General features: G+C 42.5%; 1 protein-coding gene across 2 annotated transcripts in view; it reads right to left on the bottom strand.

Annotated features, from left to right (window-relative positions):
• The window catches only part of srebf1 (sterol regulatory element binding transcription factor 1), a 43,738-nt gene that overhangs the window by 17,561 nt on the left and 9,703 nt on the right, over nt 1-16,474 (bottom strand). Inside the window, exons 3-9 of one of the 2 annotated variants that reach the window (XM_084071148.1) lie at nt 10,172-10,344; nt 9,400-9,519; nt 8,279-8,497; nt 5,231-5,345; nt 4,929-5,089; nt 3,740-3,980; nt 1,735-1,919 (exon numbers count right to left, since the gene is read on the bottom strand). In XM_084071148.1, the coding sequence (XP_083927274.1) occupies nt 1,735-1,919; nt 3,740-3,980; nt 4,929-5,089; nt 5,231-5,345; nt 8,279-8,497; nt 9,400-9,519; nt 10,172-10,344 (1,214 nt within the window). The remainder of the gene's footprint in view (nt 1-1,734; nt 1,920-3,739; nt 3,981-4,928; nt 5,090-5,230; nt 5,346-8,278; nt 8,498-9,399; nt 9,520-10,171; nt 10,345-16,474) is intronic. The other variant, XM_084071149.1, reaches the window with a different exon arrangement.

Raw genomic sequence — 16,474 nt, 5'->3', positions numbered from 1 at the left:
GCCTAACGCATGTCAAACTGGGGGTCCTTCAAATTAAAATGGTTGAAATCACTGCTAGAGAGCCGTAAAAATCTTCTATTATGAGGGTCCCTGGCTTATCTTTTCAAATGGGGGTCCGCGGGCTAATAACTGTCTATTTGGGGGTCCTTGGCACGAAAAAGTTTGAGAACCACTGGCTTACATCACCTATATTTGCGGCTGTGTTTCACAGGTGTTACCGTGTGCCAGCATTATAACTTCATGCTGGCAGAAACAGCTACATGAAAGTGTCCCATGTTTATGTAAACATTGTCATGTTTTTTTCCCCATAACTAATGTGGGTCCTCATAACAGAACACCTGTTTACCCTGACCAGATCCAGATCATAATGTTTACCTGGCCAGGTCCAGATCATGCACATCAGCCAGTTCCCTGTTCTTTAGTCCAACAAGCCTAATTATGTTCCGTTATATTGTCGCTTGGCGAACGTACGCTTGATACCGTTGGATGGATCGTGTTGCAAACACCACGACTCGGCGACAGACAAACTGCGTCGTAGTTTTGATTTTTTTTTTGCTGCTGGGAGCGCAGCATAACTGTCCCTTCAACTGTGTGTGTGTGTGTGTGTGTGTGTGTGTGTGTGTGTGTGTGTGTGTGTGTGTGTGTGTGCACGCAGCTGTTCGTTTGTTTTGTCAGAATGGAATATAAGACCGCTCGTCCCAAAACACGCTCGCCCCGGGTCTAATCCGTTGGCCTCCGCACGCGAAACAAATGGGGGCGAGCGTGATTTGTTGCGAGGAACGGTTACCACCCTGCGCTTCTCTCAAACACAACCGCGGAAATAATATGAATAATATTATGGGGATATAATCCTATAGGCTAGGGGTCTTCAACGTTTTCAGGCCAAGGACCCCCTAGTTGAGAGAGAGATGAAGCAGGGACCTCCTCTATATTGTATAAAATTGTGTTTCAGATTTAACTTTTTTTGTTTACTTGGTCTGCTCTTTTTTCCCTCTACACCAAACACCTCTTTGCCCAAAAATAGCAGATCTACAAGCTCACAACGCCTCGCGCTGCGAGGCGTTGTGAGCTTGTAGATCTATTATTTTTTGGCTAAAGTTCTCCTCAGAAAAGGGATGCTAGGGTTCAAGTGCTTAAGGTAAAAAAAAAAAATCATATCACACACAGATTTGGCGGACCCCCTGTAGTAACTCTGAGGAACCCCCTAGGGGCCCCGGACCCCCTGTTGAAGACCCCTGCTATAGGCTACATAATATATTGGAAATGACAAAAATACATATACTAGCAGATGCCTTTACTGTAATATGGGCGGCTATTGGATGGATAAAGAGCGTCTATAACCCATTAAGACCTGGAACTGTGTCATTTTTTGATTTGAGCTAAAAAGCATTATTTTACACTTTGGGCTATTCAAAAATAGCAGATATACAAGCTCATAGCGCGGCAAAAAAATCGTGAAAATGTGTGCAAATCTTCTGAATATATATATTTTAAAGCGAACATTTTTAACTCAAATCTTTGCTTCTGGGGTCGCTGGAACAAAATATTTTGATGGGGGTCCGCGGCCAAATACATATCATTTTGGGGGGTCCTTGACATGAAAAAGATTGAGCACCAGTGATATAGAAACATACGTTTTTCAGAATACTGTTGGGATTTAGGAGACATGTAGAATCAGCTTCAGGTCTCAATGGGTTAAACATTGTAATTGAAACATTGTAACAGGTGTTTTACCCGGGCCAGGTCCAGGTCGGCCTGCTTGCGGTGCCTCCAGAACAGAACAGAGGGGTCAGAGTGGGGGCGGGTCACCGGCTCGCCGTACACCAGCAGGCGAATCAGAACGCCCGACACCAGAACCCCGTTCAGCAGCCACACCAGCAGGGTGGGCAGCATCCAGTCCAGCCAGCCCCACGAGTCTGCTGAGGAACACAGCTTTGGATTACTTAGTGGTAGGAAAAAAACATTTCTAAGAAAGTAGGTAGCTGATATATTGCACTTTTACCTTAGCGCTAGGTATACTCTTGGTTGCTTGTTTTTACAGGAAATGCACTTAAGACTTCTTCTGGTGATTAGTAGTTTCGTTCCCTACCTATGTTGAATGCACTTATTGTAAGTCGCTTTGGATAAAAGTGTCTGCTAAATGACTGTAATGTAATGTAATGTAATTTCTTACTTAAGTAAAAGTATCAATACTGCAAAGTAGAAATACTTTTACAAGTACATCCAGAATTAAAAATGTACTTACAAAGGTTCAAAAGTGTAAGTACTCATTATGCAAAATGTCCCATTTCACAAGTTTTCAAATGTATAAAAAAATATGTTGAAAATAGCACCCACACACGCACGCACGCACACACACACACGCACACGCGCGCACACACACACACACACACACACACACACACACACACACACACACACACACACACACACACACACACACACACACACACACACACACACACACACACACACACACAAGAGAGAATGTAACACATGGACCGTGGCTCAAACGATGGATATTGTCTTTACAGTTATGCCATAACATGTGATTTGCCAATCAAGAGATTACATGACAGGTTCAAAGATATTGAAAATAAATAAAGCAGATCTACAAGCACACAAAATGTTGAAATGTGATGTTTTGGTGAGCTTATAGATTGGCTATTTTCGCTATTCGTCATGCAACGAAGCAGGGCTTAACCCATTAAGACCTGGAACTGTGTCATTTTTAGATTTGAGCTAAAAAGCATTATTTAACACTTTGGGCTATTCAAAAATAGCAGATATACAAGCTCATAGCGCGGCACCGAGTGCCGCGCTATGAGCTTGTAGATCTGCTATTTTTGAAAAATCGTGAAAATGTGTGCAAATCTTTGAATATATATATTTTTAAAGCGAACATTTTTAACTCAAATCTTTGCTTCTGGGGGGTCCCTGGAACAAAATATTTTGATGGGGGTCGGCGGCCAAATACATATCATTTTGGGGGTCCTTGACATGAAAAAGATTGAGCACCACTGATATAGAAACATACGTTTTTGAGAATATTGTTGAGATTTAGGAGACATGTAGAATCGGCTTCAGGTCTCAATGGGTTAAAGCACAATGACATTTGGGGTTTGGGGCTTGCCATAATGTATTGGTGAGATAACTTCAATAGTTTTGTAATGTTATGTTATGTTGTCAGAATCGGCTCTGTTTGCGTTTGTGTGTGTGTGCTAAAAGTTCAACTTTGTGAACCGTTTCACCAGGAGACTATTTTGAAATATCTATTTCTAATCAGCAGAGCAACTATTGAAGATATCTCAGCAACATTTGGAGTAAGGTACAGCAACCCCAAACCTCTATAAATAGTGTCATTTTGATTTAAAGGGATAGTTCACCCCCAAAATGACTTTTTTTTTCTATAGATTAGTCACTCCATAGAGACTTGAATTTATGGATATTTGTTTGTTTTTGTCTCATTCCTAAGGAATAATTTGATGACCAGCAGTGGTTCCGGTAGGAGACACAAAGAGTCTCCTTTGTATCTCCTACCGGAACCGCTGCCTACCGGTCCGATGGTCATCAAATTATTGTCATAGGAATGAGACAACAACAAAACAATATCCATGAATTCAAGTCTCTATGGAGTGACTAATCCATAGAAAAATAAGTCATTTTGGGGGTGAAATATCCCTTTAAGTGGTTAAGCCCACTACCCCCTCCCTCCACCGGGCGCACCACCCAAGAATACCTGCGATGTCCAGGCCCAGCATGGCTCTGCCCGTCCCGTGGCCGCTGGTGGCGGTGGAGCCGGCAGCGGTGGCGGTGGCAGCGCCCCCGCTGGCCGCAGTGCCACACAGCAGGGCAGCCAGCGGGTTGAGGGACAGGAAGAGGAAGGTGAAGGTACACAGCGCCATGCGGGAGCGGTCCAGCATGCCGCCAACGCCACCGCCGCTGCTGCCCCCTGCTGGAGGGCTGTCCAACACACTGGGCTAGAGAGAGAGAGAGAGAGAGAGAGAGAGAGAGAGAGAGAGAGAGCGAGAGCGAGAGCGAGAGAGAGCGAGGCGATGGTCATAAAAACACATCTATCATGGGAACCAACCTAGCCTTAATTCAATGTCATAAACTGTTAATTGTATGGCTATTTATGCAACTGTCTTCAGGTGTGTTCAGAAATATGCTTTCAGAATCCTCTCTGATTTCAGAGCGCTCTGGTTTTGTCGTCATCTGATATCAGTTCATTTACGAAGCTCACAAGGTGTCGGGATTGTGGACTTGTAGGGTTATGTTTTTTTCATTTTATTTTTGCATAGGGCTTAGGCTTAACACATTGGGTGCCAGAATTTTATAATAACAGAATACGTTCGGTGCCTGGAATTTCACCGTTGCGTTCCATTGTGCTGTTTAAAGCTGTAGACTCCATGACGAGCGATCCATGAAAAAAAAAGCATGCCTCCATTTTGCCCGATGGCGGATCGCGGATACAAAATGAGTTGTTTTCCCCAGCGTAAAAAGTTTCTGAGTTATAGGGGTTTTAGAGAAGGAAATAGAACGGAAGCGGATGGGAGCCATGTTTTTGACACGGTGATCCATCTGTCCCTTCCTTCTCAGAATCGCCTAGGGTGATTCCAGAGCTGCTCTAGCCTCTCCCGCGTGGAAAGAAACAAACAAAAAAAAAAAACATGTATATACCTTTTTGCCACTCCACGGGTGTATTTGCAAAAAGGTATATATACGGTTTTGGCACTCAATGCGTTAAGTGGTGAGATCAAATAAGATTTTTAAGATCATTTGTTTTACAAAACATCAGTCAAAATATCAGTAATCAGTGGTCTAGGACTCTACAAAATTGTGGGGGTCGCCATCGGACCCCAAAACTCTGGCATGGGTCGGGCTCTCTCCTTATCTGTGTGAAGTTTCCTGGGTTGGGGGGGGGTTACCTTGGCGTCCTCTGCCATGGGACTGTCGGGCTCCGAGTCGCTGCCACAGTGGGAGGAGTAGGAGGAGGGGGATCCCACGTCCGAGGCGGGGGGCGTGGGAAGCTCCGCCTTCACCTCGGGCTGGCCGTCCACCTCCATGGCAACCAGGTCCTTCAGAGACTCTGATGACAACGAGAGAGAGAGAGAGAGAGAGAGATGTTTGTTCTGATTAACTTCACTCACTCACTCAAACACTCAGATGCAGAAGAAGAAATGACATGACATGGAATGAGGTGAGGGGGGGGGCGGGCGTGAGAACTCACTGTTTTTCTGAGCGGCCATTTTGAGAGCGATGTTCTCCTGTTTGAGCTTCTGGTTGGTCTGCTGTATGTAGCGGATGTAGTCGATGGCCTTCCGCAACACGGCCGACTTGTTGAGCTACGGGTGACAGACAGACAGACAGCAGAAAGACACACTTGTTGAGCTACGGGTGACAGACAGACAGACAGCAGAAAGACACACTTGTTGAGCAACGGGGACAGACAGACGAAAGACAAGCTTGTTAAGCTTTAGGTTATGAGGCAGTGGTTCCCAAACAGTGGGTCGCGGACCCATTTTTATGAGTCGCGACTCGACATCCCTTTTATTGAAAAAAATAAAGATTTCAAATTTTTCAGCTTCTTCTTTCGTTTTTTTTTCTTCACAATTATTCATTAAAAAAATCTCTGGTTCTCAAAAAGAAAACATTTCAAGGACCTTCATAACTCTGAGAGTGTACAAATGGAAGAGTTATAGACCTGTAAGGGTCCATTTGGTTCCATTTGCACATTCTCAGAGTTACAGACCCGTAAGGGTCCATTTGGAACAAGGTTTGAGAGATCTCTACCTTCTCAACCTCGACAGAAACCCTGCTTGTCTGAAGGGGAGATAATATTGTGCTCATTGAGGCAGTACTCCATGTCGACCAGTAGGTGTCTCACTACCCAACACCAGGTTGTAAATAAATACTGTACAAACCAGTGGTTCTCAAACCTTTTCGTGCAAAGGACCCCCAAATTGATATTTATGCGGACGCGGACCCCCACCTGAAAATATATTGTACCAGGGACCTCCAGAAGCAAAGACTTGTGTTAAAAATGTTTTCGAGATAAAAATATAGCAGATCTACAAGCTCATAGTGCGGCACTCGGTGCCACGCTATAAGCTTGTATATGCTATTTTTGGATAGTCAAAGTATAAAATATAGATTAAGATTTATTGATATATTGCACTTTTTACCTTTTTTACTCTTAGTTGCTTGTTTTAGAATAGAATGCACTTAAGACTTCTGGTGATTAGTAGTTTCCTTGCCTACCTATGTTGAATGCACTTATTGTAAGTCGCTTTGGATAAAAGCATCTGCTAAATGACTGTACTGTACTGTAATGTAATGTAATGTAATGTCTGGTCACCTTGGCCTCTGTAATGTAATGTAATGTAATGTCTGGTCACCTTGGCCTCTGTAATGTAATGTAATGTAATGTAATGTAATGTAATGTAATGTAATGTAATGTAATGTAATGTAATGTAATGTCTGGTCACCTTGGCCTCTGTAATGTAATGTAATGTAATGTAATGTAATGTAATGTCTGGTCACCTTGGCCTCTGTAATGTAATGTAATGTAATGTAATGTAATGTAATGTAATGTAATGTCTGGTCACCTTGGCCTCTGTAATGTAATGTAATGTAATGTAATGTAATGTAATGTAATGTAATGTCTGGTCACCTTGGCCTCTGTAATGTAATGTAATGTAATGTAATGTAATGTAATGTACTGTAATGTACTGTAATGTAATGTCTGGTCACCTTGGCCTCTGTAATGTAATGTAATGTAATGTAATGTAATGTCTGGTCACCTTGGCCTCTGTAATGTAATGTAATGTAATGTAATGTAATGTCTGGTCACCTTGGCCTCTGTAATGTAATGTAATGTAATGTAATGTAATGTCTGGTCACCTTGGCCTCTGTAATGTAATGTAATGTAATGTAATGTAATGTCTGGTCACCTTGGCCTCTGTAATGTAATGTAATGTACTGTAATGTCTGGTCACCTTGGCCTCTGTAATGTAATGTAATGTAATGTAATGTAATGTAATGTCTGGTCACCTTGGCCTCTGTAATGTAATGTAATGTAATGTAATGTAATGTAATGTCTGGTCACCTTGGCCTCTGTAATGTAATGTAATGTAATGTAATGTAATGTAATGTCTGGTCACCTTGGCCTCTGTAATGTAATGTAATGTAATGTAATGTAATGTAATGTAATGTACTGTAATGTCTGGTCACCTTGGCCTCTGTAATGTAATGTAATGTAATGTAATGTAATGTAATGTCTGGTCACCTTGGCCTCTGTAATGTAATGTAATGTAATGTAATGTAATGTAATGTAATGTAATGTAATGTAATGTCTGGTCACCTTGGCCTCTGTAATGTAATGTAATGTAATGTAATGTAATGTCTGGTCACCTTGGCCTCTGTAATGTAATGTAATGTAATGTAATGTAATGTAATGTAATGTAATGTAATGTCTGGTCACCTTGGCCTCTGTAATGTAATGTAATGTAATGTAATGTAATGTAATGTAATGTAATGTCTGGTCACCTTGGCCTCTGTAATGTAATGTAATGTAATGTAATGTAATGTAATGTAATGTCTGGTCACCTTGGCCTCTGTAATGTAATGTAATGTAATGTAATGTAATGTAATGTAATGTCTGGTCACCTTGGCCTCTGTAATGTAATGTAATGTAATGTACTGTAATGTCTGGTCACCTTGGCCTCTGTAATGTAATGTAATGTAATGTAATGTAATGTAATGTAATGTCTGGTCACCTTGGCCTCTGTAATGTAATGTAATGTAATGTAATGTAATGTAATGTAATGTCTGGTCACCTTGGCCTCTGTAATGTAATGTAATGTAATGTAATGTAATGTAATGTAATGTCTGGTCACCTTGGCCTCTGTAATGTAATGTAATGTAATGTAATGTAATGTCTGGTCACCTTGGCCTCTGTAATGTAATGTAATGTAATGTAATGTAATGTAATGTAATGTCTGGTCACCTTGGCCTCTGTAATGTAATGTAATGTAATGTAATGTAATGTAATGTCTGGTCACCTTGGCCTCTGTAATGTAATGTAATGTAATGTAATGTAATGTAATGTCTGGTCACCTTGGCCTCTGTAATGTAATGTAATGTAATGTAATGTAATGTCTGGTCACCTTGGCCTCTGTAATGTAATGTAATGTAATGTAATGTAATGTAATGTAATGTCTGGTCACCTTGGCCTCTGTAATGTAATGTAATGTAATGTAATGTAATGTCTGGTCACCTTGGCCTCTGTGCCGGCCACCAGGTCCTTGAGCTCGGTGATCTTGTCGTTGATGGAGGAGCGGTAGCGCTTCTCGATGGCGTTGTGGGCCGTGCGCTTCTCGCCCTTGTGGGGCACGCCCATGTGCTTCCCGCTGATGGCGATGCGGTTGATGGGCAGCTTGTCCGTGTCCATCATGAGGGGCATGGTGGTCAGGATGGTGCCGCCGCCCATCAGAGCCTAGAGAGAGATGGAGAAACAGGAGGAGGAGACAAAACAATGAGGAGTGGGCCATTTGGACATAACTTTTTTTGTACAGTTTTATAAACTAGTTTTTTTTTTAGAGCTTGTAGATCGGCTATTTTCAGCATGCAACCAAGTGTAAAATCAGCCATTACGACGCCATCAAGGCACCGCCAACATACATTTTAGTCGACTAAATCAACTGTAGATTTAGTCGACTATAATCTGATGATATTTAGTCGACTGAAACTAGACAAAAACTTAAACATTTCAGATGACTAAAATATGACTAAAACTAAATGGAAGTTTATTCAAAAGACTATGACTAAAACTAAATCAAAATTTGCTGTCAAACACATACCGTGTGTGTTTACAAACAGTCGGACAGGCGATCATAAGAGATATACATTTTCTGTGGCCAGTTGATAAGGTAAGAAAAACGTGCATCTTTGGCGAGAGACGGTGTAGTCACATGCTGTTACAAGAGAAGGGGCCGATCGCGGTTGGAATTATTTTTCTCTGGGTGAGGCACACAGATAGCGTGTGTGTTTACCAACGATCGGACGAGCGATCATAATGAATATACATTTTCTGTGACCAGTTGAAAGGCAGTGGGCAGCCCATTGCTGGCAGTGGGCAAACGCAGCCAGAAATAAGTCTGGCAGTGAATGAGTTAACCACTTGAACCCTAGCATCCCTTTTCTGAGGAGCACTTTAGACAAAAATTGCAGATCTTCAAGCTCACAACGCCTCACGCTGCGAGGCGTTGTGAGCTTGAGTTTAATCTACAATCTACAACACAATTTTATACAATATAGAGGGGGGTCCCTGCTTCATCTCTCTCTCAGCTAGGGGGTCCTTAGCCTGAAAAACGTTCAGCAAACGACCCCTGCACTAACCTGTAGGGAGGTGGTGGTGGAGGTGGTGTTGGGCAGAGAGGTGGTCACTATGCAGTTGTCATGTTTCAGTGTGGTGAGAAGCAGAGACTCTGCCTTGATGAACTGGGGCTGGAGCAACACCTGACACATGCACACGCACACGCACACGCACACGCACACACACACACACACACACACACACACACGGTAAGGAAGAGAGATCATGTCAAACCTTTTCATATTATCCACATCAATACTTGTCTCGTGAGACTGCTGCCTCCTACAATTCTCAAATGTACAGTCTGTATGACGGAACATCTGTAAAACCAAATCTCTAACATTCGTTTTTAAACATAAGACACACACACACACATCACACGCACACACCAAGGTTATTATAGATAACGGAAACTAACAAAACAACGAAAACTGAAAAAACATTTTTGTTAACTGAAATAAACTAGAATTAAAAAATATATACGATAACTAAGTGAAACTGTATTTTGTGTTTACAACTTTTTTTTAAATTGCCATCTTTTCTTCAGTTTTTATTATTTTATTACACAATACTTACTAGCATTGAAAACAACGGTATAAAAAAGTATTTAAAAACAAACACAAAAACTGACTAAACCTATTAGCATTATCAAAAATAAAGACTAATAAAAACTAGCAAATCCGCTCCACACACACACACACACACACACACCCACACCCACACACACACACACACACACACACACACACACACACACACACACACACACACACACACACACACACACAGACGTACGGGTACTTGCTGCACATGGGGGGCGATGGTCTGTATGGGGGTGCTGTGGGTGGTGGTCAGCAGGGCGGTGGTGGCGGTCAGCCCCTGGACGTGAGTCTGGATGGCCATTGGCTGAACCCCGGGAGGGGGCGACGACAAGGTGACCATTGGTTGGCTGCTGGCTTGGTTGACAGCTGGAAAAAGAAAGCAGCATCGATTCAAAACATTGATTCAGTCACCCTTAACCACTTAAATAAAAAGGTAGGGTACGTGATAGTTTTGGGTTAAAATAAGTGTCCAATAGCTCTGTATTCTGATAGCCGATTGCCGCTCTATGAGCTTGTAGATCTGCATTTTTTTGAAAAATCATGAAAATGTTTCAAATCTTTGAATATATATTTTTAAAGCGAACATTTGTTACTCAAATCTTTGCTTCTGGGGGATTCTACAAATGTCTTCTAAATCCTAACAGTTTTTTGAAAAAAAAAACTTATGTTGCTATAAAATCAGTGGTTCTCAAACTTTTTCATGTCAAGGACACCCAAAATTATATGTATTTGGCCGTGGACCCCCATCTCAAAATATGTTGTTCCAGGGACCACTCCCCCCAGAAGCTAAGATTTGAGTTTAAAATGTTCACTATAAAAATTATATATTCAAAGATTTTCACGATGTTTCTAAAATAGCAGATCTACAAGCTCATAGCGCGGCACTCGGTGCCGCTCTATGAGCTTGTAGATCTGCTATTTTTGAATAGGTAAAGTATAAAATAATGGTTAAAGTGGTTACACAGATGCGTTCCTGGTTTTAATGGGTTCATTATTATAACAGGCATCACTGATGAATATGGAGGCTAATAGCTGTATAACATGATGGTTTGTTTGCAGGCTAATAGGTGAACTCTTATCTTATCAGTGGTCTGATGATGTCAGTCAGTGGGTGACCTCTGACCTCCCTTATCAGAGGGCTGGGCACTGTTATTGGCCTGTCACAATTATTACATCATCGCCTAGTCGCAATTATTTGAGATAATGGCAATTATTTTTGAATAATCGTCATAATCTCTCTCTTTTCATGGCCCAGGCCAGCACAGTGGCAGACTGGCAGTGCCACCTGACTTAGAGCACGGTCACACGAACAGTATGTGCGTGTCGAGAGGCTTTAGAAAGCGTGTCACAGCCCTCTATCTATCCTGACCTATCAGAGCCTGTGTTTGTGTGCTCACCCTGTCGTTGGGTTCTTTTCCGACTACACGGGGTAACCCAAAACCTGTGAAGTCAAGCGATGGTTTGTTTGTTGACGTTTCTCTACATGGTCACAACAGCTAACACACAAACTATGCAGAACTCTCTCTGACAGCTGTCTCTCTGTGTTGACCAAGCCCCCCTGAATCCAGAGGTTTGCATTGAAGCTCATTGGACATGCTGGCCATTCATAGGTACTGAACAGGGACGTGCACAGATAGACTCTAGGTGGTGCTAGAGCACCTGCCCTTTGCCCTCTTGACCAGAAGTACCCTTTTGAAAAAAAGGAAAAAAAACGTTTTTTTCAGGAGTCTTCAACAGGGGGTCCGGGACCCCTAGGGGGTCCTCAGAGTTACTACAGGGGGTCCGCCAAATCTTTATGTGATATGATTTTTCTTTTTACCATAACCACTCGAAACCTAGAATCCCTTTTCTGAGGAGAACTTTAGCCAAAAATAGCAGATCTACAAGCCCACAACGCCTCGCGCTGCGAGGCGTTGTGGGCTTGTAGATCGGCTATTTTTGGCAAAGAGGTATAGGTGTAGAGGGAAAAAAGAGCAGACCAAGTAAGCAAAAAAAAGTATAATTTACTTGAGCACCTGCCCCTCAAAATGTCTGTGCACGCCACTGGTACTGAAACTCAAAACAGCTGGGGCCACTAACACGAACGAGCGAAAACGGTTTCGACCAATGGGCTGGACTCACAAGCTTGCGCACGGGGCTGCGCACCGAGGTGACGCAAAACGTGTCACGAGGTGACGCGTAACGTGTCGCAGAAGCCCCCAAATAGGCCCCGCCCGTCACATTTCACAACCCGGAAGAAGGGGTGATTTCGGCCCATGCGCAGGATGAGCAACTCAATGCAAATGGATGGGAGGGGATATCCGGTGCCCTGCCTCTCTATTATTTTTAACTCTATGGTATTGACAGGGACACATGGCAGCAAACTCAGTAGCCTGAGGTCAAAGGTCACAGGTCACCAAACACAAAGTTCACTTCTCCAATACAACTTTGTAGTTTGTACACGTTGGGTCAATTCAATTATTATAATAATAATAATAACTCTTGTGCTGCTTACTCATACTTTCGAGTCGACGCTGACGTTCGTCGACACGTGTGACTTTCTAATAATTGGTCAACTTTGACCGGGCGTCAGTCAGCCAATGGGAAAGGAACGCCGTGGTTGACCCCACTTTGGCAGCCATTTCACTTGTAGTTCTGCTTTGAGTGAGCCAACCACTCCGACGTTAAAGGAGGAGTTCACCCAAAAAAATGACTTATTTTCTATCAATTACACACCCCATGAAGCCTTGAATTCATGGATTTATTTGAGTTTTTGTGGCATTCCTAAGCCAATAATTTGATGACCGGGTGTGTATCCTACCGGATACATTAGCCGGTAGGAGACGGGAATCAAATTATTGGCTTAGGAATGCCACAAAAACAAAAATAAATCCAGGGATTCAAGGGGTGTGCAATTGATAGAAAATAAGTCATTTTTTGGGTGAACTCCTCCTATAAGTCAAACGAACAGAACTACAAACCAGTGAACTAGCACAAAAGTGACACTGCCGACATGGGAAATGGACGAATTGTCTGAAGCCTTGGCTCAAATAATCAGAGGAGGTGACTAAGAGGAGTCCTGGGTGAGGGGTGACTCACTGTACTCGTGTCATTATTTTATTATTAATCTGCTCATGACTACGTCAGGCCACATAAACCGCTGTGACAACACTAAACACACCATAAATAAAGGCCTCTTGGTTTACGACCACGTGGACCTGCAACCAAGAAGCACGTGGGGATTCCCGTGTGTGTGTGTGTGTGTGTGTGTGTGTGTGTGTGTGTGTGTGTGTGTGTGTGTGTGTGTGTGTGTGTGTGTGTGTGTGTGTGTGTGTGTGTGTGTGTGTGTGTGTGTGTGTGTGTGTGTGTGTGTGTGTGTGTGTGTGTGTGTGTGCGCGTGCGTGTGCGTGTGTGTGTGTTATTGAAAGGGATAAATACACTGCGGGGAAATTCCCAGGATCAAATAACTCAATCAAATCACCCTGTGATGAAGGCATTGTTGCCGCAACGCGTAGGTGTGTTCTTTTATTCCTGACATGCATTTGCCAGACTATTAACCCTTTAAGACCTGAAGCCGATTCTACATGTCTCCTAAATCTCAACAGTTTTCTGAAAAACGTATGTTTCTATATCAGTGGTGATCAATCTTTTTCATGCCAAGAACCCCCAAAATTATATGTATTTGGCCGTGGACCCCCATCAAAATATGTTGTTCCAGGGGACCCCCAGAGGCAACGATTTGAGTTAAAAATGTTTGCTATGAAAATATATATATTCAAAGATTTGCACACATTTTCACGATTTTTCAAAAATAGCAGATCTACAAGCTCGTAGCGCGGCACTCGGTGCCGCGCTATGAGCTTGTAGATCTGCTATTTTTGAATAGCCCAAAGTGTGAAATAATGCTTTTTAGCTCAAATCAAAAAATGACACAGTTCCAGGTCTTAATGGGTTAAAGGCTTTTTAATTTTTCCACAAGAGTGCCTTAGTCTCTCTCTTCCCTTTTTTGGACATTTCATGTTGTCACCCATTCGTATCAAAGGCCACCTTGTTTGGGTATTTTTCCTTTGCCAAACAGATGCGCTCCCTTCTCTCTTTCTCCGCCTCAATCAAATATTTGGCAAGATCACGTACAAAAGTTAAGCGTTGTTTATTTAGTCTTCCCCCACAATGATGAGAATATTTTCACGCGTTCCGTCTCAACAGTCGTTTCTGTCTAATATTTCACTAGTGTACCTGTCCCCAGATCTGTCCCCAACACTGTCTAGACTAGTGTCTGCTGGCTGGGAACATGTGGTGCCAGTCCATGTGTCACATGGGGACAATCACCATGGAGACAATCACCATGGGGACAATCACCATGGGGACAATCACCGGACTGATAGAGCCATATATGTGATTAACCCACCATTAATACCTGGAACTGTGTCATTTTTAGATTTGAGCTAAAAAGCATTATTTTACACTTTAGGCTATTCAAAAATAGCAGATCTACAAGCTCATAGCGCGGCACCGAGTGCCGCGCTACGAGCTTGTAGATCTGCTATTTTTGAAAAATCATGAAAATGTGTGCAAATCTTTGAACATAATATATTTCTAAAGCGAACATTTTTAACTCAAATCTTTGCTTCTGGGGGGTCCCTGGAACAAAATATTTTGATGGGGGTCCGTGGCCAAATACATATAATTTTGGGGGTCCTTGACATGAAAAAGATTGAGCACCACTGATATAGAAACATACGTTTTTCAGAAAACTGTTGAGATTTAGGAGACATGTAGAATCGGCTTCAGGTCTCAATGGGTTAAAAGAAAGTCACCTACTAGGTTATGGGATTACACCATCATAGGGGGGGGGGGGGGGCATCCCCCCCCCCCCTATGATGGGCATCCCCCCCCCCCCGCTCAGGTCCGGTGATGCCAACCTCTTGGACATCCCCAGGACAAACAAAGAAACCTGTCACCTGGGGTGACAACAGGGCCTTCTCGGTGGTTCCCTATAGAACTCTCTCCGAGCTAGGGCTGTGCTCAATTAATCGATATGGCAATAATCGTATCGTATTCCTTTGCCGATAATCGTATCAATATAGAGGCTACCATATCCATAAGGCAGGAAATGCTGTGTGACGCGGCTTTACAAAACATCAGATATGGTGTGTTTGTGTGTCTGAGACTCAGACATGAAGAAATGTAAAGAGAATATTTATATATTTGTATTTATTAATGATTCAATATTTTGCATTTATTCATCAAAACATTATTTATTTTTATTTGTATTTATTTCCTTGCTTTTTGTTTAAATGTTATTAAATCTGAAAAGTTTTTCAAATTGATTTGGAAACTTATGTATTGGTCAAAACATCGGCAATCGGTGGTTTAGGACTCTGGTAAAGTAAATGTAGTAGTCATTATTCAAAATCAACGCGTACCTACCTACCTAATTCAAGTCCCCCATTAGCTTTTAACTCATTCACTGCCTGAATTATTTCTGGCCGCGTTTGCACACTGCCAAGATTTTTCATTTAAAAAAAAAAAGTACTCAGGAGCCGAGATACAGAATTTTTAAGTTTTAAGTTAACAAGGAAGTGGATGGGAGTCTAGATCTTCGAAAAATCATATCTCCTTGGTCTTTGGGTCAAATTTAAAAAATAAATGTAAAAAAAATCAAAAGTCGTTTTAGTCGTTCTAGGCAGGGAATGAGTTAACACCTTTGTTTTGCTTAGTTTTTCTTTACCCTTTCAACTAGTTACTTTCCTAATAAAGTTGTTTTTGTAAAGCGCTACTGTATATAAATTGCACGCATTATTATTATTTTCTCAGGTTCTTCGTGCCAGTCAGGTGGATTCTGCTGCCAAACTTGAAGTGAATCATATTTAAACGTTGAGGTGCAGGAGAAGCGTCTCCCAGCTGGCTTAGTTGGCGGGCTGGTGGGTGGCGGGACGGCAGGCTGGTAGACGGGGGAGGGGCGTCAGGCTGGTAGACGGGGCAACAGCAGGCTGGTAGCGGCGGGCTACCTCGGCCAGTATCACGCATGAGGACTTGGCAAGCTGTCTGGTTCTGTCGCTCGACGTGGAACGCTGTCAAAGCGGGGACGATGGCGTCTCGCTGTGTGCTTCATATGCATTTTTGATAGAAGATGGGAGTGGTGGAAATTCTAATCGGATATATTGTGTCTGATGAGATTTTAACCACATTAACCCTGGAATATATACGTGTTTTGGGTATTCTCCGAAGTACGTAGAACACATAGGGCTTAAGTGGTTCATTTGTTGGTCTTGGAAGAGTTTTCACCAGTAAAAACAAAAGAAAAAACGATATAGTCTGACAGTGTACAAATGGAACCAGTCAGGCTACTGCTTGGCCTTACACCCACAACTCATCTAACCCCTGCTCACTTTGCTAGGGTGGGATGGCTCAGGGTAGAGGACAGAGTACAGCAACTAGCAATGGCCCTGGTCTACAAGATACACTACACCACAAAGACACCCATGTACCTGTCAAAATACAAACGTCAATCAAG

The sequence above is a fragment of the Gymnoscopelus microlampas genome (genome assembly GCF_963454915.1).
Source record: "Gymnoscopelus microlampas genome assembly, chromosome: 11".
NCBI classification, from domain to species: domain Eukaryota; kingdom Metazoa; phylum Chordata; class Actinopteri; order Myctophiformes; family Myctophidae; genus Gymnoscopelus; species Gymnoscopelus microlampas.
This window is presented reverse-complemented; position numbering and strand designations above follow the sequence as displayed.